Source organism: Dermacentor albipictus, chromosome 7 (assembly GCF_038994185.2).
Source record: "Dermacentor albipictus isolate Rhodes 1998 colony chromosome 7, USDA_Dalb.pri_finalv2, whole genome shotgun sequence".
Taxonomy (NCBI): domain Eukaryota; kingdom Metazoa; phylum Arthropoda; class Arachnida; order Ixodida; family Ixodidae; genus Dermacentor; species Dermacentor albipictus.
Genome location: NC_091827.1, coordinates 34,311,548 through 34,336,127, shown reverse-complemented (window position 1 = coordinate 34,336,127; position 24,580 = coordinate 34,311,548). Strand labels below are relative to the sequence as shown.

The 24,580-nt window shown below is 47.4% G+C and overlaps 2 protein-coding genes and 1 long non-coding RNA gene across 3 annotated transcripts in view; 1 reads left to right on the top strand and 2 right to left on the bottom strand.

The window, feature by feature from the left end:
• LOC139047790 (transmembrane protein 135-like) overlaps positions 1–4,675 on the top strand; it is a 36,371-nt gene extending 31,696 nt beyond the window's left edge. The window contains exons 12-13 of the mRNA XM_070521871.1: positions 1,019–1,086; positions 4,509–4,675. Of these exons, the coding sequence (XP_070377972.1) occupies positions 1,019–1,086; positions 4,509–4,656 (216 nt within the window). The 3' untranslated portion in view covers positions 4,657–4,675. The remainder of the gene's footprint in view (positions 1–1,018; positions 1,087–4,508) is intronic.
• Positions 1–8,091, bottom strand: part of LOC139047792 (uncharacterized) — a 52,699-nt gene extending 44,608 nt beyond the window's left edge. Inside the window, exon 1 of the long non-coding RNA XR_011507377.1 lies at positions 7,832–8,091. This is a non-coding gene — a long non-coding RNA (uncharacterized lncRNA). The remainder of the gene's footprint in view (positions 1–7,831) is intronic.
• A 1,513-nt stretch (positions 8,092–9,604) lies between these two features.
• LOC139047787 (glyoxylate reductase/hydroxypyruvate reductase-like) overlaps positions 9,605–24,580 on the bottom strand; it is a 29,502-nt gene continuing 14,526 nt past the window's right edge. Inside the window, exons 3-8 of the mRNA XM_070521869.1 lie at positions 24,304–24,376; positions 22,371–22,487; positions 19,923–20,095; positions 16,895–17,054; positions 15,674–15,804; positions 9,605–10,027 (exon numbers count right to left, since the gene is read on the bottom strand). Of these exons, the coding sequence (XP_070377970.1) occupies positions 9,903–10,027; positions 15,674–15,804; positions 16,895–17,054; positions 19,923–20,095; positions 22,371–22,487; positions 24,304–24,376 (779 nt within the window). The 3' untranslated portion in view covers positions 9,605–9,902. The remainder of the gene's footprint in view (positions 10,028–15,673; positions 15,805–16,894; positions 17,055–19,922; positions 20,096–22,370; positions 22,488–24,303; positions 24,377–24,580) is intronic.

Sequence of the window (24,580 nt, the reverse complement as noted above, 5' to 3'; positions counted from 1 at the left end):
TAGGGGGTCCGAAAAATTGGACGTTTTACTGTAAACTGACCATGAGTATGCTTCAAATGGTCCGTAGTGCGAGCGCGCGACAAAAGGAGCACGAGAATAGAAAGGACCAACGCATTGAGGAATGAAGTATGCGGGCGCTTCTTTGAAGGAGCCTGAGCTCAAAAAACACTCTTGGCTGACGCCGAGATGCAGGTGCCCCTCATACAGAACAAAATAAACTTTTTAAAGCAGCGAAACACAACACTGAGGCGTCGTGCGCGGGCTGAGAGTATATGTCAGGACAGTTAAGGTTGACTTACGAGCTGTTGAGAGAAACTCTCAATTGTGACAAAATTCGGGCCTCATACCACTGAGCTTGCAATTAATTTTAAGGAATTTTGGATACAATCAATGAACCAGGAATTTTGGATACTGCCCCTGCCGCATTCTGTCGACCTTCAACGCAATGAACCAGCGTAACCCAATGGGCAGCATCTTCTACAATGATATTTCAAAACGCTGGCCGCCGAATTTCAACAACTTTCAGTTTGAAACGTCGAGAGGGTAAGCCCTTCAGATACCACGCGTATTTACGGCACTTCGAAATGTTCCTGCTTCACATAGCGGTGTTTTGATCCTAACCAAAACACTGCTGTAACGCGGCAAAGACGTTAGGTTTCGACCTTGCTAACTGAAAGTTGATCAAATCCGTGCGGAATTCTGAAATATTGTTCTCTTTCTTTCTTTCTTTCTTTCTTTCTTTCTTTCTTTCTTTTTCTTTCTTTCTTTCTTTCTTTCTTTTTCGTTTCTCAATATTGCTGCCCATCGAGTAATGTTGGTGCACTGTGGTGAAGTTCAACAGAGAACTGAAGGGGCAACGTTCAAAATTCCCGAACGTGTAGAATGAAAAAACAAAGGATCGTTAAGAAATACCGCCCTGGTTTCCGTAAGCGAGACTTCATATATTTCATGCTCACGTATTGACTACAGTGATCTTGCAGTACAATGCCTGCCATTTGTTTTCTTCTTTCCTTTTCAGGGCGTACTCCAGCCCCACCTTGTGCGGCCTTCGTACCGCTCGTTCATCGATCGAGTAATCGGAAAGAGGTAAACGCGTGCTGCAAATAATGAATTGACGATACAGATATTAAGCCGTGCCAATAGTGACTAACCGTGCTATATATCGTTCACGTGATTTAGGGGTCCGAAGATATCTGACATATCGATCCAGTCACCTTCGTTATTATTATTATTATAGCGAATGGCATCATTCTTGGCACTGTGTGTGTGTGATAACTTTATTTGGAATCCGGCGATTGGGAGGCCCGGGCCTGGGGCCGCCTAGATGGCCACTGGGAGCTGCTGCTCCCGTGCGGCTTCCTTGGCTCGCTGGACGGCCCAAAGTTGGTCTTGGAGTTCTGAGCTGAGCAGCACGGCCGACCACCGCGCCCGTAGATTTGCTGGGGAGACTGCCATTTTGTTTTGGTATATTTCACATCCCCACAACATGTGTTGAAGGGTGGCTCTAACAGACTTGCATAGCTTGCACATATCGCTCTCGTATATATCGGGGTAGAAAGTTTTTAGTTGCACGGGACTCGTATTATAAGTTTCTGTTTGTAGTCGCCTCCAAGTAACGGACTCAGCTCTGTTCAGTTTAGTGTGAGGCGGTGGTAATACTCGCCTCCGAATTCGGCACTGTTAGAGAAGTTTTTTTTTTTTTTTTTTCTAACGTGAATCGTCTTTAAAATGGTTCAAAGGGCAATCACTTGCTGGAACCAATGTATCGAAAACACATTACAGCATTGTCGATTGTATCTTTGTGACCATACTGCCCACGCATGTTAACTTTGTTATCGTTGGCTGCGTAGAGAAAAGAAGCCATTACTCAAGCACGAATGTCTCGCCTGCGCAGGTGGCGCCACTGTCGCGCCACGCACGACGCCATCGGAGCCAAATTTAGCTTCGCGCGCGGCGTCCGGAGAGGCGTAGCTCGGCAGTAAGTTTGTCCATCCGAGCAGGAAGTACTTTTGTTCATCCGAGCTGGAAGTACTTTTGTCCATCCGATCAGGAAGTACTTTTGTTCATCCGATCAGGAAGTACTTATTTTGTTCATCCGATCAGGAAGTACGTTTGTTCATCCGAGCTGGAAGTACTTTTGTCCATCCGATCAGGAAGTACTTTTGTCCATCCGATCAGGAAGTACTTATTTTGTTCATCCGATCAGGAAGTACTTTTGTTCATCCGAGCAGGAAGTACGTTTGTCCATCCGAGCAGGAAGTACTTTTGTCCATCCGAGCTGGAAGTACGTTTGTCCATCCGAGCAGGAAGTACTTTTGTCCATCCGAGCAGGAATGACCGCATTTGAGAGAACTCACTATGCCACAGTATAGGTGTATCAACCTCAAACTGGTGTTCATCAGTAGTTGTATAAGGCTGACAAATGTGCGATTTGTTGAAAAAAAAAATATCCACGCTTGGTCGGTCCGCGATCCTGGACTAGGACGAATGCTTCCTCAACTACGAAGTTTTTCTTTCTGAGAAACCCTTATGGGTTTCGTTTGAAAGCATCGCGTTGCGGCCGGGTGGATGACAATTTTTCTTTCGTGAATGTTATTTCACCTTTTGCGGGCTTCCACGTAACTGCATTACCAGAGCATTTAAGAACCTTAACTTTGCGGCACCACCTATTATTTATTTATTTATTTATTTATTTATTTATTTATTTATTTATTTATTTATTTAAACATACTTCTCTAGCTGTTATGGAGTCTGCGGGAGGAATTTGGCCGTTGTTCGTTGTCACATACGTAATTTCTGTTCACAAGGTAGAACACACCTGAAAATTCAGATTGCTATTACATAAAACAAACAAAAATGAAATGCACATATTAGATGGCGACACAGTAACGCAGAGGTACGACAATAAATCGCAAAGAAAAAAGTGGGCAGAAACAGATCTGGACTTATCATAAGGAATAATGCGAGGCGTGTAGATAGTAAGATGATTTCATTTATTGAAATTGCATTGCAATACACTCAACCACTCTCACATAGTAAATCGATCGCCATGCAAAGAATTAACAAACATGGCCAGTCAACCTGAACCAAAACAATTTAAAGAAGCGCTATTAACAAGAACATCTGAAAGTAAGTTCCATGCACTCCCTTGCAGCGCTAGGAAGAAATGAAAATCAGAAAGGATCACTACGAAATCTATTTTCTGCAAGATGCTTCCTGTGTTTGGTTCTTGTGTTTCTAGAGCTTGAAGGTATAATATAATTTATTGAATTAATACGTAAATCCCTATTTAATCGAAAAAAGATAAACTTAAGGCGTAGGAACATTGCTCCAACCCTAATTGTTGATGCGCCGACTTCGTTTATAAGTTCCGTGGGTGAATCGTTACGGCTATACTTACTGAAAACGAATCTTAATGCTTTGCGTTGAAAGTTTTCCAGTCTCATATTGCACTGCTGTATGTGATAGAACTAGCAAATAACAGCATATTCCAGGGCAGAACGTATTATAGGTGAATTACATGCTTATCCCTTCTCCAGTCAGATGAAATATAACACCAAAGTACGTTTACTCCTCAACCCTGCGTATTTGTCTGAGCCGAATTTTGTAGGGAAAGATGAGAGGTTCTTTTTGTCTACACTGTCATGCAGACAGTCTTCTCGGGGTTGAGTTATGGTCATCTGCCATATTCGGCACCACGCATCAACCTTCTCAACAGCATTTGCAAGCGAAACATAGTCATTACAATTATCAATTTCCCCATAAATTATCCATTCATCTGCAAACGTACGAACTGTAGCAGTAATGTCATTAGCTAACTCATTGATATAAAGAAGAAAAAGGACTTGTTCCAGGACTGTATCCTGGGGCACTCCCAACACCACCACAACGGGATCGGACGACTCACCTTCGAATTGGACAATCCGGTAGCAGTTAGCAGGGTAACCCTTTGACCAATCAGTTATCTCATCGGATCCGAAGAAATTACGAAGCTTATACGGCGGTGTTCATGGTGCGACACACGATCAAAAGCCTTTGATAGCTGGATCGAGACACTGTGTATGGCTATAGTTACGCGAAACACCCGGAATACGAACATTTAAGAAGAAGATACTGCGCCAAAGGCAGACAAGGCACGAGAGGGTATAGACAGAACGGCACGAGAGGGTATCGACAAAAGACAGACAATAAAGCTTGTTGTTGAACGAGTCGGTTCATAATGCTTAAGAAAAAGATACTGCGCCAAAGACAGACAGGGGCTTTTCTGTCTTTGGTGCAGTATCTTTTTCTTAAGCATTATGAACCAACTCGTCCAACAACAAGGTTTATTGAACCCGGTATACCACTGCATGCAAGAGCCTGGAAAAAGAACTACAGATGGTCCAAATTTCCGGAGTCCCCCACAACGGCGTGCCTCATAATCGTAAAACGTAATTAAACGTAATTACGTGAAACCTAATAATTTAATTTTCTAAAAAAAATCAACATTTTCTTTTCTTTTTCTTTAGGATGCGCTATATCAACGTGCCAGCCATCGCGACGCTAGGCTACGGAACCACAAGCATCGTCCCGGATGTGCCAGTCACGATGCCCGAGCTGGACCCAAGGTTCGTCAGCAGGAGATACAAGGAGACGCTGTGGGTGTGGGCTCAATAAAAATCGCGAGACAAAAGAATTGCCTTCTTCGGGTTTTTTTTTCGTTCTTTTCTTTTTAATGATGGGCTCGTACTACATGGCCATGCGCAAGATGGATGGTTGGCTTTGAGTGCACGTTAAACGGACTGTCTACAGCTCGAAACATGTCTTTTCATTGTGTAGGGAATGCGAAGAGTGTGTGTTATTGACAGAAACAGGCAGCTTATGTCCCATAAACAATGAACGATGTTTTACATCGGGGTTTGTGGGGATGCGCGACCCTCGCGCCTCCCCTGATGTTTTTCCCGCATAGCGCGTCTCCTGTAATCCCGCTTCGCCGCGTGGCCTGCGTGACGTCCGCGGCAGTCGAAGTTGAAGCGCAATCCGAGAGATGGCGCGAGTGTTGTGCTGCTAACGCCGCGAGGTTACTTGGGCGCCGAAAGGAAGGCGCTTGCTCTCTTTGGGGTTCGAGACAGCAAGCAGCACGGACGTGCCGTGCGTGCAGCGACCCTCTTGCCCGGCGGATCGGCTAACAGCGAGGACGTCCCGCGCGCCAACCGATGCTTCTGCGAGACCGCCTCGCGTGGCCGCCTTCGAACGCGCCATGATTCGCGTGACCAAGCACGCGAACGACCAGGCCTTGGGATCCAGCATGGGGCGAACATATTCGCTCGCTTCCGGTCGCGGTGAGTCGGACTTCTAGATTTGTCGCGCGCCCATCGGCATGTTTTGTGGATAGCAACTCGGCTAGCAGGCATTGATATATGAAAGGTGCAATAAATGCCCTTGTGATTGTTTGCACTACTGTGTTGTCGTTCCTTTGTCCCAAGAGCACACGGGAGGAGAACCCCACATCTCCCACAGGTTTGAAAGTAGTTCAAGAATGACATGTGGCGTCGCTAGACGGTGAAACGGTGCAACCAATTTATGTGCCGGTCACGTAACCAAAGGTCCAAGCAGTATAAGAGTTATTTTGCTTGGATACAATACTGTATTGCCTAAAATTGTATTTTATGCGTTCCTGCGAACTTTCCTTTGCGTGAGAAGGTAATTTCTTTCTTGTTTCCAGCTAGCGCGTGTTGAAAAGCGGCGCCGCGGCTCGTGCAAACGAACGAAGCCGCGGTGATCAGAGTGGTGCGCTGATGCGTGGCCTCCGAGATTTCCATCGCATCCGGTAATCAGTGTTGTTGGTGTCCGTACACAGTTTTGAGGAGGGACTGCGCAGATTAAAAAAAAAAAACACCGACGATTACCATACTCCCTAATGCGAAATTTAAGCAGAGCTCTATACGTGTTTTCGTGTCGCGGTACATCGGCTGGCGCGGACAATCTGTCTCGTGCGACACGTTGCAAAATGAGCCAAGTGTGGTGCGACTGCCTCGCTGAACGGGAGATCGCGAGAGGCAGCGCGTGTGCGCGATTCACAGCAGCCGCCGCAGACAGACCTCCGCTCATGCAGCGCTTTGTTTCCATACAGACGATGCGCGCTACTCTGGCGCCATCTCGTAGCTGTCGTCGCCGCAGAGCCCGTCTTTCGCGGCACTACGCTTTTCTTCTCACACTTTCACCCTGCCCTCCTCCCCCGCTTCCCGCCTCGTGGTTCGCTGCACCCTCCCCCTCCGCGTTCCTCCTCGCGCTCTCCTCGCTAGCACCGCCTTTCATATCCGCTGCGCTGCTAAGCGTTCGCTCTTTCATCCTTCACTGTGCTCGTTCGCTTGGTTACGAGGGTTGCCGATGCTCGCCGCAGGAACGGGCGCTTAAGAGCTGCGCTCTAAAATTTTGTTTTATGAGGAAGATTTAGCTCGCGGGCCCATTCCAAGTACATGAGAAAGGAGAAATAGCTTTTCTCGGCAACCGCTGCACCAAATTTGAGGGGGTTTGTCGCACTTCAAAGAAAAAGTAAAAAAAAAATTGTGACTCTTGATAGCGAGTTCTTGGTTTATGCCGGCGATATTTAACTAAAATTTGTTGGAGATCGCAAATTTTCGGAAAATAAGACTGTCAACGCTGCAACCCTGTAACTCAGCAATGAAAAAAAGGTGTCACAACTCTGTAAACTGCATCTAACAGTAAATCTAAAGCGGACAAAATCGATACAATATACATGGCTCTCAAATACACAATAAGTGAGCGGGACCGTTTGCAAAACCTTTGTAAACAACGTAACAAATTCACGTCAGACACAGATTAATATATCAGGTTTGTCCACTTTAGGTGCTCTAAAGGTACAGTTAACAGAACTGCAATATCTGTTTTTTGATGCAGAACTACGAATTTGTAAAGTTCGCGCTTTATTTTTCGAGCTTAATTATAAATTTTTCGAAAATTCCTTCAAGAAATTTCAGGCCCTAGATCAAAATTTCATTTCGACAGACAGTAGAACATACCTTTCTCCCTCAAGTGCAACAATTCTGAATAAAATCTGTCGCGGGGTTATCTCAGAAAAGGGTTTCTGCGTTTTACATGTATTTGAATAGACGGCATCGGAGTTCATCCCCCAGCTAAAGTTTCCCCTTAACTATTTCTACTTGCTTACCAGAGAAACCACCGCACGTTCAGACAATTAGTCTATCTATTGTTCTCGTAGCCTCGGCTGGGTGCCACAGCTGAGCGTCGGCGGGAGCAGCAGCTTCGCGCAGGCGCAGTGAGTGGTGTGATGCGATATCACTGCATTTTAAGAACCAAAACGAAGAGGCGAAAGATTCGCAAAATTCTAACAAAAAAAAAGGCGTGAGGAAACTCGCACGGAAAGCTGCCTCACAAGTGTATCAAGAGCAAAACGACGTACAGCGCGAAGGACCAGTACTGCGAGGCAGTCCTTGTCCTTCGCGCTGTACGTCGTTTTTACCGTGAATTACCAACTAGCCCAAGCAACCACTCTTCTATACCGAGACAGACTATTTCACTATCGCGACGCAATGAGTGTGACGTCCCTTTTAAGTGTCTAAACACATGACGAATTCATACCTGTGTCACTCCAGTACTTTGAACCACTGTCGAGTCCAATCCGGATCGGGTGCTTCTTCAAGGGCCCTTTCGACTACGATGTAGCACGAATCGCGACCGAAAAGTTTGATCCGTATCGGGCTTGATCGCTTGATTGTCAAAATGTTGCGCAATCCAACCTCTGATATGCTATACCAACACACCCAGTCTTCAACCTTGAAAACGGTAAACTTTTCGCGTTCCCACTTACTCGATTCTGTGGGCGGCGCTTATCCATGCCCGTCTGCGTTCCTTCATACCATTCACCCGGGAAGCTGTAGGACTTGACAGGCGGCTGCAGAGCCCGGGTGTCTTTTGTCACTGTTGTGGTTGTTCACCACGCAACTGTACAGGGCACCTTGGCAATACACGACCGCCGAACCATCGCGAAACAACGGCGACGCGAGAAGCGCCTCACGGTGACGGCAACATGATACGTGGTGACGCCGCCCTCCGCCAGGGGAAGGAGTGGCGCTGGCGTCTGTCGCCAAACTTTAGGTTAAGAGCCCGAGTTTGGCCGGACAAGTTCTGAAGCGAGCGGAGCTCAGAGTAACAAGCCGATTTCCAAGAACGGCTGATAAATACGAAATGGGGCTGGGAGTGTGTTCAAGTATTTGTACAGAAAAAATATTGACTCTCAGTGGTGTAGAACTAGGAAGCTTACCAGCAAGTATGCCGGTCGGTGTATAGTAAGCAACAAAGAACGTTAAACGCAAAGCCAGGGAAGCTGAGACAATCTGCTGGGTGGCGGCAATAAATTAAACCGGCTAAGAATAACTACCTGGGAGGTAAAAACAAAATCACAAGATAAACAAAAGAAACAATGTATTTGAGTGCAAAAATGCCCGATTGTCCTTTTAGATTCCGCTGGCCTCCTCGATGCCCTAGAGTTCAGGAACAGCAGTGGGAAATTAAACATGCCCGCAACAGAGACTAGTAAAAGTAAAGTGTACTAGAAGGGGTACACTGTACAATGTAGTACACGGTACTACATTGTAGTGTAGTGTACACTACACTACGCTACAACTTGTACACTGTAGTAAAAGGCGGTTGCAGGATTGGTGGCAGGAAAGTAGGGAGACCACAAACAACGGAAGCGTAGAAAACGAAGTTACCAATAGTGGCTCAGAAAGTTTGAGGCTCGGAATTTTTTTGTACAAGAAAATAATATAGGTAAGACAATCGGCAACATAAGGAAAAGAGCTTTGTGGCGCAAACCACGGCCCCGTTTGAAAAGGTGATGCTCGCAGGATCCATCCATCCATCCATCCATCCATCCATCCGTCTTCCACACGATTCCATTGCTTGGGCTCGAAGCTGTCTGCCTAGACGGCCTCCGATGCTGGTGGCAACTGGAGCACAATCATAGAGCACCCCTTATGTGCGAAATTTTACTTTATACACGGGTGTGTGCGTCATGACAAGCTCGCAAAAACTGAAGTTTCTGACACCGAAACTAAAAATAAGAACGTCATTCTTGCTCGCCGGAAACAATGAAACCCAGAACGTTGAGAACCAGCCTTGCACCTTTGCCGAGATCGCTTCAACGGTGTACGCTGCTTATAACAAATTTAGCCAAAACTAAATTTCGTCGCATTTGGCCCCAGGGATCGATCAACCCGTTCTCAGTAGAACGCGATGCGAACTGCCTGTACTATTGTCAGAAATGTTCGCATTATCAGATATGTTTAAATAGTGACGCATTACACGGAAGGCAAGGGAGAGAGAGTGAGTGCGCGGGCATGTTAGAGGAGTAGCCCGGGGGGGGGGGGGGGGGTTGCACCATGAGCACGGCCCCCACCCCTGAAATTTCTGTATCCCGGATGCCGCCCCCCCCCCCAACCACTGGTTGTGGGGGGGGGGGGGGAAGAATCCTGTCTTCCCCGCTGCGTTTTGTCTGTCAAAGGCGGTTATCGCAAATATACTGAGTAATCCAACCGTAAAACTACCAACGCCAGTAAAGGAAACACACAAGGCGCCACGCTTCAACAACCACAAGAAGTTGGCACAATTTTATTCGACGCTACGAAGGGTCGAGGACCGAGGAGAATGGGCGATGAAGAGGTGGAGGAGGCCCGAAGGATGTCACCTCTGTTCTTTCCAAGGAACGAACGAGAGCGGTTAATGTCAAACGGTGGCAACCGCACCGGTACATGTATACCAATGAGGGATTTCTTTTTGTTTCTTAATTTAAAAACACACGCAGAGCAGAGGAGTTGGCTACCAGTTACAGAACTGATTGTCTGGTCGCCTCCCACCACTCCGTCCTTCGAGAGTCCGCTTCAGTGGTTGACCGGCTTGGTGCGGGGTGGCTGGCCCGTGGTGACGTTGATGATGTTGTCTACGGCGAGGAAGCCCATCTGGAGTCGGACGCTTACCTCCGCGCTGCCGATGTGGGGAGTCACGACTGAAAGAAGGAACGAAAACATCCGTTTCAGCTCTGCTGGAAGAACAGCGTACGACCGGGCAATGAGCACGTTGGTAATACACACCGATTACGACAGCAGCGCGAGCAGAAACGCGGTCAGAAAAGACGAGACGCCGCATTGCAATAAAACATCGTTCTAAGTCAACGCTTGGCCTTCAGTCAATCAATCAATCAATCAAGTCAGTCAGGTCAGGTCAATCATATTTCAGGTTTCGTGCTAAAAGCGAAACAGGCTGGCAAGAACAAAGCGGCCACAACGACCACCTGACAAGCCTCGCTAACCCTATAGAGCCAACTATGTGGGCAGTACCTCAAGCACATGATGCTGCACATTCAGAATGTCATATCATCACGCACGTATCGACGGTGAAATGTAGTGAACAAATGAAATGACGGATGTAGCGATCCATGGTTTGTAACTGTGGTGGTACGGCGAAAAAACGGTCACCGGTAAAGATAAGCAATGTACGCACGTCAACACGACGTAGATAGCAAATTAGTGAAGATCAATAAAGATAGCTCACTAGTAAAAGGTGCACAACACCATTTCTCGATCACTTCAGCTTGCTCCTCACTCGAAAAGAGGCTCTAGCGATTATTACTTAGCGCAAGTGTGCGTTAAACTAGACAAATATCGGAGGACATGGGAGGATCGTGGGCGCGTTCCACATAAAGAGAAACTAATTATTGTGTATCAGCAGTATTGCCCAGTGATGATGATTTATTGATATCCCCTTTCGAACAGGGCGGTGACGAAGTCACCTAGCCTGCTTGATTTAATCAGACATGCTATACATGTTTTTCATTCTAGCATTTTTGTTTACATCTCCTTACTCTTTCTTTTTTTTTCTTCCTAGAAACTTGTTTACCTACCTTGAACCGCTACCTATGCCTGTAACAGATCCGGTCGTATCAAACTCTTCCCTGCCTCTTTTCCACCAATACTCCAGACGTCTGTTGCTTATCTCGACTGATGACCGGTTGATGCTTCCATCCACTTTAAATCCAAGCGCATCTGGAAGGTGTACGTTACCTACACGTCTCACTGGAAGCACTTCGCATTCCATTGGAATGTGCCGAGTGGTTTCCGGAATTTCGTTGCAGCCGACACATGCCTTATCTTGTTACGAATATTCGCTCCGGTATGCTTTTGTTCTGAAGCAACCAGCTTGATCCTCAAGTAGCAAGGCACTGCCCCTTCTATTATCGTAGATTTTCCCTTCTAATTTCTTTCTTCCCATTCTCGTAATTCCTCTATTGTCCTTCTCCTTTCCATTCTTTGCATCCCGCTGTCTCCGTTTCTCTCACTTCCTTTCCGGTGACTCCCGGTTTTCTATACACACTTTCAATAACCCTGTACTTGGCTGCGAACTTTCTTGACCTCTTTCTCTTCCCTTAAACGCCTTGCCCTGTGTAGGGTAGCAAACCGGACGTGCGTCTGGTTGACCTCGCTACCTTTCCTTCCTTCCTTTTCATTCTCCTCCTCCTCTTGACCTCTTCTTCCATTCTGTGTCCACGCTTTCCAGGTAAAAATACTTGTGCACTTTAGCAGCCAATTTATTCTGGTCCATGTTGCATAAGTACGGTAGCTCGCTAGGCGAGTCGGTACATCTGCCATGTTACCGAGTGTTTCTTCAAAACTAATTTTGCTCCGCACTTCTCTGCCTTCAAAGAGGACCCACCCATGTCACCATGCACTGCCTCATTTGTAGTTTTACCGTAGGCTCCCAAAGCCAACCGGCCTACGATCTTCGGTCAACTTCTAACCCCGACAAGATATACGATTTTAAGCACAGAATGACATTTGCAAACTTTAGAGCTGGCACCGTTACTCCTTTCCGGATTCCGCGCACCACCTCATACTTATGTGGCCCCAAAGTACTTCGTGTTTCATTACTGCTGCATTCCGGTTCCCCTTCATCTTGAGGTTACCTTGGTCGGTGCTTGTGTAAGTCTTTCCGATTCGTTTATGTACACGGCGATGTACTTATATTGCTTGACTATGGGTACGACTTGCTGTTGAATTGATACCACGTACTATACTCATCTCTTCATTAAAGATCACAATTCTCGATTTCTCTGCGCTGAACTTAAGGCCCAGATTTGTCGCTGCGTCGCCGCAGATGTTCGCAGAGATCGAGTAGAATCGCCGCTTAGCGGACACTGGCCGAACCATGAATAGTGTCGCATGGCCTCAGAGATCCCCCGCGGCGCGCGTTAAACGCGCGCGGGGGTAGATCTCGGAGGCCATGAGTGTCGATTGCCCCGCGCGTCATCTGTTACGCCCTCGGTGTTTACACATGCGCGTACGGCCAACACCCTCTAGAGAACTTTGTCTAGGAGGTGTTGGTACGGCGTGCGTATCTATACAGTTCCCTCCGTGGTTGTAGCCCGGCAGTAAAAGCTGGCCTGCGTTCTTTATCGACGTGTACACAAGCATTTAGGCCTGGGTTCTTGTCTTTGTGCAGTAGTAAAGATCAGCGACTGCCCTTGTCTAGCTCGTCATGTGTGACCGCCCTCCGATCGCCACAACCGTGGCAATTTTATTCTCGCTTTGTGTTTCGAGTAAACCGGAGAAAGCATTGTCCCTTGTTTTAAAGAAAACAAGTGGTCTCTGCGATACGTGCATACCGCGCTTAAGCGACTCGTCACGATGTGTTGATCCCTCCGCAGTCTCTCACCGCTCAGGACTAAAACAAAACAAAAAACAATACTCGTTAGCGATAATTGCGATAATAGCGCAACTCTCGCTTAGTGGTCACACGGCGGCCTGAGGTGTTATATTAATATTGACACGTGTACTTATCTTTATCGGGCGACCACGTTTCAAAAATTAAATTATGGGGTTTTACGTGCCAAACCACTTTCTCATTATGAGGCACGCCGTAGTGGAGGACTCCGGAAATTCTGACCACCTGGCGTTCTTTAACGTGCACATAAATCTAAGTACACGGGTGTTTTCGCATTTCGCCGCTTAACAAATGTTATCGCACAGCGCGGGACGCGCCTGCATGTATCCGAAGTTTCTGGAAAGTTATCGATACTTCTATCAGCTGTCTGTTGTCGCCGAATCTTGTGTCACCCGATTTCATCGCCTGACGAGAATGGTGTAGAACTTTATGGAAGGCACGCGGGTCCCAACGATTAGTCTGGAACATTCGACGACTGCTGTATAAAAGCCGACTGATCAGATTTTCAACGATCACCGAGTGTGTTCGCCGCTACTGTTCGTTGAGTGTAGCCTGTTTTTGAGGACACAAGTTCGCCCAATAAAACGCTCGTTTCGTTAATCACAGTTTTGCTGCCCTCTTAATCGTCACTACCACGTGACAATATGTGGTTCTGTCGCCACGAGCGTGAGGTTATTTCGCTTCGCAAGTAAATCGCGGGCTTTTGTGCTTCGACTCGATGCTACAGTAGGAGTGCTAAAATATGTTATTTTAATTGTTATTTTAAATTAATTTACGTTAATAATTTTTGTTCACACGCATTGCTGTACTGTGTTTCATTGTGCTCAATGAAATTTCTTTTCATAGACACTGTATAAATTCTAATAACCTTTTTTGGTGTTCTATACTTGAGTTCGCTGCTTATAAATCAATGTACCGTGTATGGTTTTGCTGCCTGCCAGGCACTGCCGCTCAAGCCTTCAAAGGCTTTGGCAGGCCTGTATGAATGTACTGATTTGATTATTGGCAATAAAAGTATTATTATTATTATTATTATTATTATTATTATTATTATTATTATTATTATTATTATTATTATTATTATTATTATTATTATTATTATTATTATTATATATGAGGCTCATGTGTGGCACGGCAGTCTCCAGACGCAGGACGTCATGACACTGAAACGAAAGGCGGGCACCCTAACTTCCTTTCGCTGTTCAGTGTGGAGTTGTTAGACGGACGGAAAACAGCGGCCATTGCTGGCTGAAATGAAACAACCTAATGATTTTAAACTCTAAAATAATCACAAATTTACGCGTGAACATGCAGTGGCAGCTTTTTGCTTTAATTACGCGATTTTAGTGCTACCTCGATAAAAATATTATCGCCTGAAGTAACCTGGCAGTCCCTCTAACGTGCTATCGCTCACAGTGGCCTAGCTTGTTTAATTCAGTGCATTAAGTGCTGACATTTCGCAGCGAAAGAAAAAAAAAACGCGATGTATGCATAAACTTGGCGATGAAAAGTGCGCATTGTACCTTACTTCTTTAACTTCGTTATACAGGGATGCTGACTTTTTTCTATAAGCACTGCAACATTCGCAAATAATGTGGTAACACTTAGGTTGCACAGAAATTTTAGCAGGGCAGGAGCAACACCAGTGGAACATGCACAAAAAAAAAAGATCCCAAGAGAGTGCCGAAACGCATTGTTTGGCTGAGTGCCGGCCAGCCGGCCCCGTTGACTGGCAATTAGCGCTTCTTTGAACGAAAAAGAAATTTCCAGCGCTTTTCACGCAAGAACGTGGCATTGGAGGGCAACGTATAATCAGTTCAAAGCATTCGGCGGCGTTTCATCGCCGTAAAATCGGGTCAAATCGTACAGAGCGAGGCGTGTGCATTTCAGTGCGTAATAATAATAATATTTGGGGTTTTACGTGCCAAAACCACTTTCTGATTATGAGGCACGCCGTAGTGGAGGACTCCGGAAATTTTGACCACCTGGGGTTGTTTAACGTGCACCTAAATCTAAGCACACGGATGTTTTCGCATTTCGCCCCCATCGAAATGCGGCCGCCGTGGCCGGGATTCGATCCCGCGACCTCGTGCTCAGCAGCCCAACACCATAGCCACTGAGCAACCACGGCGGGTCATTTCAGTGCGTGTCGCCGACCGCCTGTCTACGCTAACGCCGCGACGGTGCTGCCACCTGTAGCTCGACCTTGCGGCTAACAGTGGCAGGCAAAACATGTGGCTGATCAGTTAGTCCGCAAACGGACCAATTCCTCGCCCACCTTCGGTCCTTTTTTCTTAACCCCCAGAGCTTATCGCAGAAGTATGAATGGTTAGTTGGCCTCAAAAGGACTAACTTCTCGCTCCCTCCCAAGTTCCCCAACGGTTAGGTTCTAAAAGGATGAACGACTTCAGGAAATCAGTTAGATTTCAATGCGATCGCCCAGACTTAATACTTTTTATGCGAAGCATATCACTAGAGCTCAACCCAGATCCTCAGGCGCGGCGGTGTCGCCTTCAATACCACGTGACACCGTGACGTCACGACAGAGGAGAAACGGGGCTCCAACTCGCGCCGTCGCTCGAGAGCTCAACCCAGCTCCTCAGGCGCGGCGCTGTCGCCTTCAATACCACGTGACACCGTGACGTCACGACAGAGGAGAAACGGGGCTCCAACTCGCGCCGTCGCCCCCCGCATCGGACGCGGTGAGCGTCGAGCAACACAGCGTTCGGCGCGACAACGATTTATTCATGGAGTGCAACGCCGCAGACACCGACGACACCGGCTTTTCTGCGACACGAGCTCCTTAACGCTGTCGCGTTAAAATAAGGGCTAGTATGCTTCGCATCCTGGGCGTAACCTTAGCTAAGCCACAGCCATTTTTTTTTTCTTCTTTTCATTTGAGTGTGGCAAGGCCGGCTGCAGCAAGTGAACTTACTCAGGTTCCTCAGGGTAAGCAGCTTGTCGTTCTTCGGCAGTGGCTCGGGTAGGGACACGTCAATGGCAGCAGCCCGGATCGTACCGTTCTTCAGGGCGTCGTACAGGTCGTCCTGGTTGACGACACCGCCTCTGCACGGCAAACGCAGCACGTCATGAGCGTGGTTGTTCGAAACGCTTTCCTTTCTGACAAGGTCGCCGGGTCGCGACACAGACAGTTCGTGCTTACTATTAAAAAAGCCATTGAGTGATAAAGATTACGGCGACTTGGTAGGAATTTTGTTTGCTTTGAGCGTTCCCTGGCCTCTTCCGTTGTTGTTTTTAACTATATACTTTTAAATGATTTCCTGCAGTAGCGAGTCAACGGTTCAAATGTGAAAGCGAAAACTGTATCGGACGCCAAGATCGTGCTTTGTCTGGAAAAGCACAATTGTTTGTTTGTTTGTTTGTTCGTTTGTTTGTTATGCTGAACGACATCGCAGCTAGCCTCACTGCTACAGGTCACCAAATCTTGCTTCCTGTGATGACGTCACGATAATGTCGATGACGCCCGGTCGGAAGTCCGGCACTCGGAGACCCAACTTTAGTATCAGTTTAGAGTATGACATGCTTCCCAACCACGACACTCGCGCTAGACGTCATCCTTCCGCGTGCGAGAAACGTGCGGTACATAGGATTCCCTCAACTACGAAAAATGTCATCAGCTACACCTTTGGGACGAACGCTTTGGGCAAATGGCTTGTTCTGCCTCGTCAGACATCAGGCACCCGAACGAACGACGACAAAGGGGCCGTTAGCGTTGTATCAATTTCATCATCACTTGAGCTTCGCGTGCATGCCATAAGCGTGTCCAGCGTTGCCGTTTTCAAGTTGCGTTAACAGTGTTTAGGCGTAAGGCGTGAACAGACGACACCGAGGCGCTCGTCTGTTTACGCCTTACGGCTAGAGACTGTTATAGCGTCTGGGTGTCGTCTGTTCACGCCTTACTCCTAAAAACTGTTAACGCAACTTGAAAACGGCAACGCTGGACACGCTTACACGCAGGACGGATGTGGACGGTGCACGTTCACGTGTCCATCCATACCGCCGCCATTTTCAAGACGCAGTACCAAACCAGTCCGTCAGCTTCAACTCGACCGTTACAAACTTCGGAGAGGAGCTCAGGACCAGTGTAGCATCTAACGCGATAAAAGCGCAAGTCGGCGAGAGAGCGTGTACGAACCTGCTGGTGTTGATGAACACGCCAGTTTTCTTCATCTTCGAGAAGAAGCTCTTGTTGTACATGCCTCTGGTCTCGTCGGTCAGGTTGGTCAGGGTGATAATGAAGTCGGCCTGTGCGGCCACTTCGTCCACCGAACAGTAGGTGGCACCCAGCTCCTCCGCTGTACGGGGCAGCAAAAGACAGGGTTGTTCATATACGCGCACGTCTTGACGTTCAGTCAAAGTGTACCGATTTCTAGACAATCACATGTAAGAAGACAGGACAGGAAGAACAGGAACAGAACAGGAACAGGAAGAACAGGAACATGACAGGAGGAAGACAGACTAGACATGTGATTGTCTAGAAAGCGCAACCAATGTCTCCAACTACAATGAACCAACTTGCCCAACAACGCATCCTGCTAAAGTGTACCGAGTCTATCACAGCGCACCGGCGACAACTTCCGAAGTCCCAGAATATGGATTTTAAAAAGTTTATCAAGATATTTAAAACAACTGTTACCTTCTGGGTTTTTTTTTTTTTTTTTTTTTTTAGAGCGCAAGCTGTTATCGGCTCAATCCAATAGCAGTTTCTGTTGGCGACGTTGTCGGCCGCCGCGGTCGCCGCCGTCCGTCGCAGGTGTTGCCAGGAATGAGAAAAAAAAAATACCCAGTTCCCACTGGTATCGAACCTGGGTCCTCCCCGTGGGAGTCAGTAACGCTACCTCTGCACGCGCTTGCTAGCTGTAGCAAGCGCTGCCTTATACATGCGTCCTACGCAGACGTCCAAGCGCGCGAGGAGTGATTCGATGCGAGATGCGCGCCGCCTGGCGTGCATACGTGCAAACTTCGCGTTGCAGTTGCGTTGGATTCCACCAGGTGTCGCGACACGTAGCAGTTGCACGGTATCGTGTCAACGGATGTGGCATGCGCGCCGCGTATAGACTCGATAGCTGTGTTTACTCTGCGGTACACGTTAATAAGCCTCCTCGGAAAAAAAGAAAAGAAAATGCGAACCGCTGCTGGAGAAGCGAATCGTGGAGCTTCACGCGCGGCGGCAAGCAGGCAACATCGGGATCAGCATACCGCTGTGCAGAAACAGCACAGTTCGTTCTCGTGAAAAGGACGCAAGGAGACATTGCCGCGAAGACCCTCAAGTACAGTCGCGATCAATTTGAAGGTGATCGCGCGAGCATCGACCGGCGGGCCTTCCAAGCAGCATAGCGGCCGATTTCGGAACTGCGAAGATAAAAATTGCGCTGCCTTCTTCCACTATTATGCTCTTCCAGGCTGCAACCATCACCCCCAAGACCAACTCGCCACATTTTTGTGTTTGTTTCCTTTTCATGGCAATGGTCTGTGTGCGTCGCTTCCTCATGCATATGAGCATGCATGTTTCACAATGCCTCATGCATATCTTGGCTAACGATGACGCCTCTGTGCAAAAGCTCATAACGCAATCGAAATGAATTGCAGGTTATGCCGTGACCAGTGACGGGAGTGACAGCTTTTCAGGCAACACCAAGAGAGAGAGAGGGGAGCTATTTGATGTTTCCCTCTCGACCGACGGTGATGACGTAACGTGGCGCTTGCTCCTAGTTTTGGTCGCCGCTCGAGCGATCACCTTGAAATTGATCGCGACTGTACGTGCTACCGAAAATGCGGCCTGGCAGTTTCGCCGCGAAGACACTCAAGCGCGTGCTGCCGAAAATCAGACACGACAGCTTCGCCGCGAAGACTCGCACGTGTGCAGCAGAAAATGAGGCTCGGGCGCTTCGCCGCTTCGCGAGCCGTTTACGACGGTCTCCTGTATGGAGCCACTCCTCCAGCTTACGCTGCAACAGTGCTGCGTCTGCCACGCAGGTCTGTTACTTTCGTAATACAGCGAAGAGCTGCTCGTGCCGCGTGATACTTTAACGTGGGTGTCCGTGCGCGGTATCATTCACACGCTTAAACTTTTCGACTCGCTATGTGCATAAATTCGAACTAATGACGTCTCCCGCTGGTCGTTTATACGAGCACTCCGGCAGGACTACAAAGGTCGTGCAACTAAAGGGACACTAACGTTAAACATTAGTTCAGGCAGATAAATTATCCTTTCGAAAGGTCACTTTCGTTATTTCGGCGGTAATATATTTATGATTACTAAAAGAAAATATGTAAGATGAACTTCCATTTCTTGAATATAGTGTCGACACCTAATTGCGCCATAATCTGGCTGTGATAGCCTCAACGGAGCTACGTCATCGCAGTGAGCCGCCTCCCCCCCCCCCCCCCAATAACTTCGTGATACCCATTTTATTGACCTGCATGGACATCCATTACTCTCAAAATGTAAAACCGGAGTGCTCTAAACGAAATCAGACTGTTATGCCACGAATAAGACATATCACGACGCACACATTGCTTTACATTTTTTTTGGGGGGGGGGGAGGGGGGCATGCCCGTTTTAAACCCGATCGTCGCTGATGTAGATTACGTCACTCAGCGCGAGATACGCGGTCATTCTTCAATGCCATCGCGGACTGTACACTTACATGGAGTCTTGTCTAATCCGGCACATTCAGTGGAATGTGTAAGCGGTATAATGTAATCGTTATATATTCAGTGGAATGTTTATAACGATTCTTGGTAGAGGCAAGGGCAAAGAAGAGCGGGAAATCCTGCGGGAAGCGTACCACATGAGGTTTTTAGGTGACGACTGCATTAGTACAACCCGTGGTGCGCTTACTTGAAAAAAAATTTGCTTTATTCAGGTCGGTCACGATAGATGTGAGATCTTGTGTTTTCAATTCTCTGTGATTAGTGACGCTGCTGTTGCGCATGCTCAGCTGGCCTTGCTGGGACTATGCCGTTTCTAATAAAGCTCAGTTGATAGTCCAGTCGTTGTGGTGTGAACATTTCTTGTCTTTTGTGGCTTGTTATTTTTTTTCCTTCAACTATGTACGAACTGGCCCGGATGTCGACCCTTCTGTATAAGCGTTCCCGAACGTGTATATGGCAGCCCGCTCTCGCTAGCCGCCTTGGAGGTAGAAGTGGCGCGCGCCCACCTGGCTTGATGGGGTGGAACTTGTCGTAGTATATCGCCTTGCCGATGTGCAGACCCTTCATGCCCCGGAGCACGCTCTGGCCAATGCGCCCCATGCCGATGAAGCCCACCGTTGCGCCGTGGAGACCCTGGCCGCAGAGCCACATGGGACCCCACGCGTGTACCCACTCGCCTCTGCACACAGTAATACGGTGCATTAAAAAAAAGAACAAAATGTATGGCGATACATGCGCGAGCAGCACACAAGCAAATCGTTATGAGCCGCATTGAAAAGAAGAAAATTAAAAATTAAATTGTGGGGCTTTACGTGCCAAAACCACTTTCTGATTATGAGGCACGCCGTAGTGGAGGACTCCGGAAATTTAGACCACCTGGGGTTCTTTAACGTGCACCTAAATCTAAGCACACGGGTGTTTTCGCCCCCATCGAAATGCGGCCGCCGTGGCCGGGATTCGATCCCGCAACCTCGTGCGCAGCAGCCCAACACCATAGCCACTGAGCAACCACGGCGGGTAAGAAGAAAAGAAAATTTTCCTAGGTGTACTTTGTGGCGCAAGATACATTTCGTGAAAAGGGACAGAAGAAAAGGAAGGCAGTGAAGTGCCAAACTACCAACTGTTTAATGACAGCCCGAACAAACGTATAGGAGGAAAGACAACTTCCGCTCATGCGCAGGGAGCCAAGGTGTGACAGAACAACACGGTCATGATAACATAGCGAAGGTCTCTGTCACACCTTGGCTCCCTGCGCATGAGCGGAAGTTGTCTTTCCTTCTATACGTTTGTTTGGGCTGTCATTGAACAGTTGGTAGTTTGGCGCTTCACTGCCTTCCTTTCTTCTGTCCCTTTTCACGAAATGTATTTTGCGCCACAAAGTATACCTAGGAAATCTGAGCACCAACTTGCCCCAGAAGAAGTCATTTAAGAAAAGAAAATTGCACATCGTTTGCACATTTGGCTGCGTTAACAGTTGCGCGCTACGTCGCGCATGTTTCGGCATCAACCGTCTCCGATCATAATAATAATATTTGGAGTTTTACGTGCCAAAACCACTTTCTGATTATGAGGCACGCCGTAGTGGGGGACTCCGGAAATTTTGACCACCTGGGGTTCTTTAACGTGCACCTAAATCTAAGTACACGGGTGTTTTCGCATTTCGACCCCATCGAAATGCGGCCGCCGTGGCCGGGATTCGATCCCGCGACCTCGTGCTCAGCAGCCTAACACCATAGCCATGCACTGAGCAACCACGGCGGGTGACAGAACTTCGTACAGCAGCGCGCGGACATCACGATTTGCGCGATAATCGCCGGTACCACCGTTGTTATTGGCAACGTTTCACGACGGTAATTTTACAACCAAGCAAAAAAAAAAAAACATGAAAACCTGCGGACACAGAAAAGACGACAAGCGGTAACTTTCAACTAAATTTTATTACTGAGAACACGCTATTTAAAGTAGGGTGTTCACGCTATGTTAGTAACATGTTCTCGACAACATAAAGTGGCTAAATTCAGACTGGGATACATAGCGCAAAAAATTGACACAGGGACAAGAAGAACACAGGACGAGCGCTAACTTTCAACAATTGATTTATTGCAGCTGGTGAGTATTTATTTATACTCACCAGCTGCAATAAATCAATTGTTGAAAGTTAGCGCTCGTCCTGTGTTCTGCTTGTCCCTGTGTCAATTTTTTGCGCTATGTATCCCAGTCTGAATGTATCCCACCAACACACCCAAACTTCTTCCCTGATAAAGTGGCTAACTTGAGCGTCCTAATTACATAGCATTTTCTTGATAATAAAGTTCAGTTGGAATTTAGCGCCTGCGCCCGTCTTATCCCTTCTGCGTCTGTGGTTTTCACATGCTTAAGATTTTGGTCACGAAAGAGCAACTAGCCAAATCTACCACTGTCAAATGCTTAATTAGCGGCTTAAATTTAGCGGGCTCTAATTACAGAACTGAAGCCAGCCAGTAGAGTCTAAAGCGTAACCTTGCGGCACAGAAATTTTGTGCGTATCACGCATTTACAGAAACCTGGGCACGGAACGTGGACCGCGATAAATGTGTTACTCGATCCAAATCAATATATAATATATGGGGTTTTACGTGCCAAAACCACTTTCTGATTATGAGGCACGCCATAGTGGGGGACTCCGGAAATTTTGACCACCTGGGGTTCTTTAACGTGCACCTAAATCTAAGTACACGGGTGTTTTCGCATTTCGCCCCCATCGAAATGCGGCCGCCGTGGCCGGGATTCGATCCCGCGACCTCGTGCTCAGCAGCCTAACACCATAGCCACTGAGAAACCACGGCGGGTTGATCCAAATCAACGTTCTTTTTCCGCATGCATGGACTTTTCTGCAGTACGGAAAATGCAACTGTAAGCGAGGAAGCATTCGACTATAGCAATTATACAGCGAACAGGTGCAGCAGAATACGCACGCCTTGATGGCATTAGCGCAGTCCACAATCCTCCGTCCAGCTGCCAATGCCAGGGTAATAGTCAGTTCCGCTACGGAGTCAGAGGACACGTCTGGAGTGTTGGTCACTGGAATATTTCTGGAAAAGAAAGAAATACAACCCCACGTGCTAAGTCAACAACCAAATGAGAGGCCTGAACATTTCAGAGCATACAGCTCGCACGCATTGTGCACATCGCTTGCAATCGTTCTCTCAGCTATACCGCATGTGCAGGTCCAACATCTCAAAGGGACGCAAAAGGAAAGCATCAAGCCAAGGTTTGATTACATTGTTGCTTCAATGTCTCCGCAACACCGCTTATACCAAAGAACATCAATTTCGTTAGTAATTAATAGAATGAGATGTACATAAGGGGCTTTATAGTACATAGGACAGGAACAGCGCTGCCATTGTGGTAATGTAGCAGCTGCCACATTACATGGCCTCAGAGATTGGGTGAGACGCGCCGTCCGATCTCGGAGGCAATGCACGATGCAACATGTTCTGTTTACAATCAGTGCATTGGGGCAACCATGGCAAGTGAAAGAAATTGGTGACGTTGCGTTTAAACATGAACAAAAGTTCAAAGATTTTGCCCGCAGAAGTCCACAGTTCCTAATTCACTAACGCCACTATATCGGCGCTATGGATGGATGGATGCTATGAGCATCCTCTGTGAAACGGCGCGGTGGGTTGCGCCACCAAGCTCTTCTTGTCATTTTTCCTAATGTCCTAGATATATTTAAAAAAAAAACAAAAAAATACGCACGAAGAATTCCCAGCGTCGAAATTTCTGAACCACTATTGGAAACTTTGTTTTAGTTCGCCACCATTGTTTGTGGTCTCCCTACTTTTCTGCCACCAAACCTCCAATCGCCTATTACTAACCTCTACTGCGGACATGTTTACCCTCGTCCCCCCCTCCCCATACCACAATCCCAGGGCTTCAAGTAAGCCAGCGGAACCCATTTGCTACACGTTATTTGCTGCAGCATGGCTACCTCTGCACGGGCCTCCGAACTGCAATCGGGTGGCATCGTGAGGTGCAACACAGCCTCACAAACTGTCGGCACAGCTCAGGATCCTGTTCTTCGCGGGCAACTTTAATTACGGTTGCATTGTGCAGTCTATTCAGAGGCGATGACTCCATGCGTTAAATCGCATCTTTCAGTGCAAAATAAACTCTGTGCCAGTTCCATACGGTCATCTGACAATCTGGACTGATTATATTTTTGCCTTTAACGAGTTTTCAAAAAAAGTACCCAAATTCTGTCGTCTAAAACGTACTAAAGATACACTAAATTTGTTTAAACTAGCTGGTAAAGTATTTTTTTAAACTCAATTTTCATTCACTGGGAGGAAAAGGAGGAAAATATTTGATTAGTAGTGGAGATAACGGACAAACTTCCATTAGTTAAGTTTTCGCACCGAAACCTCAGCGACGGTTCGTCGCTGTGACCTCACGGATTCAAAAATGCCTTATCGTACTTGCGCTCTTTTGGCGTAAAAAAGAAAAAAAAAGAGAGAGAGAAAGCTTGCCAGGTTGACCCTCTGAGTCGAGTGGAATGCACTGCAGTCATTTGCTACCGATAAGCAAATTTACTTGTCTAGAGCAGACGTCGTCAAAAATTAGTGACGTCACTTGCGAGCTGGTGCGAGAAACTTGCGACGGCGTCGCCACCTGTCCTTGATCTTTTTCGTCTTTTCTGGCCTCACCGAGCCTCCTGTTACTGTAATAATGTCCACTTCACTATTAAATATTCGTCATTTGTAGATGCAGTTAAACTGTTTAAGCCTCTTTAATGTACAATTAATATCAACATATGCGTGCACCTTCAAAAGACGTTGAAGCACTGGCAACTATAATGACGCATTGAACGACTCAGACAGCGCAATAAAGAGAGGGAAACCGTACCTCTTTTTGCACTCTTCAATGTCGATGTGCTCGAAGCCGACAGACATCGTGGCGATTATCTTCAGCTTGTCCCCTGTAACAAAGGCGACAGCGGCATTAGCACAATAAAAATGGTCAGGCTTAGCTTGGTTAAGCCAAGAATGCGTTGCATATTGCGCGAGTTGGGGCCCAGCTTTTCCTCCGGCTGTCGTGACGTCACGTCACGTGGTTGCGCTAAAGGTCAATGGTGGCTGCCCGGCCGCGCCCAAGGGCTGAACTGAGTGATTGCAATATGCAA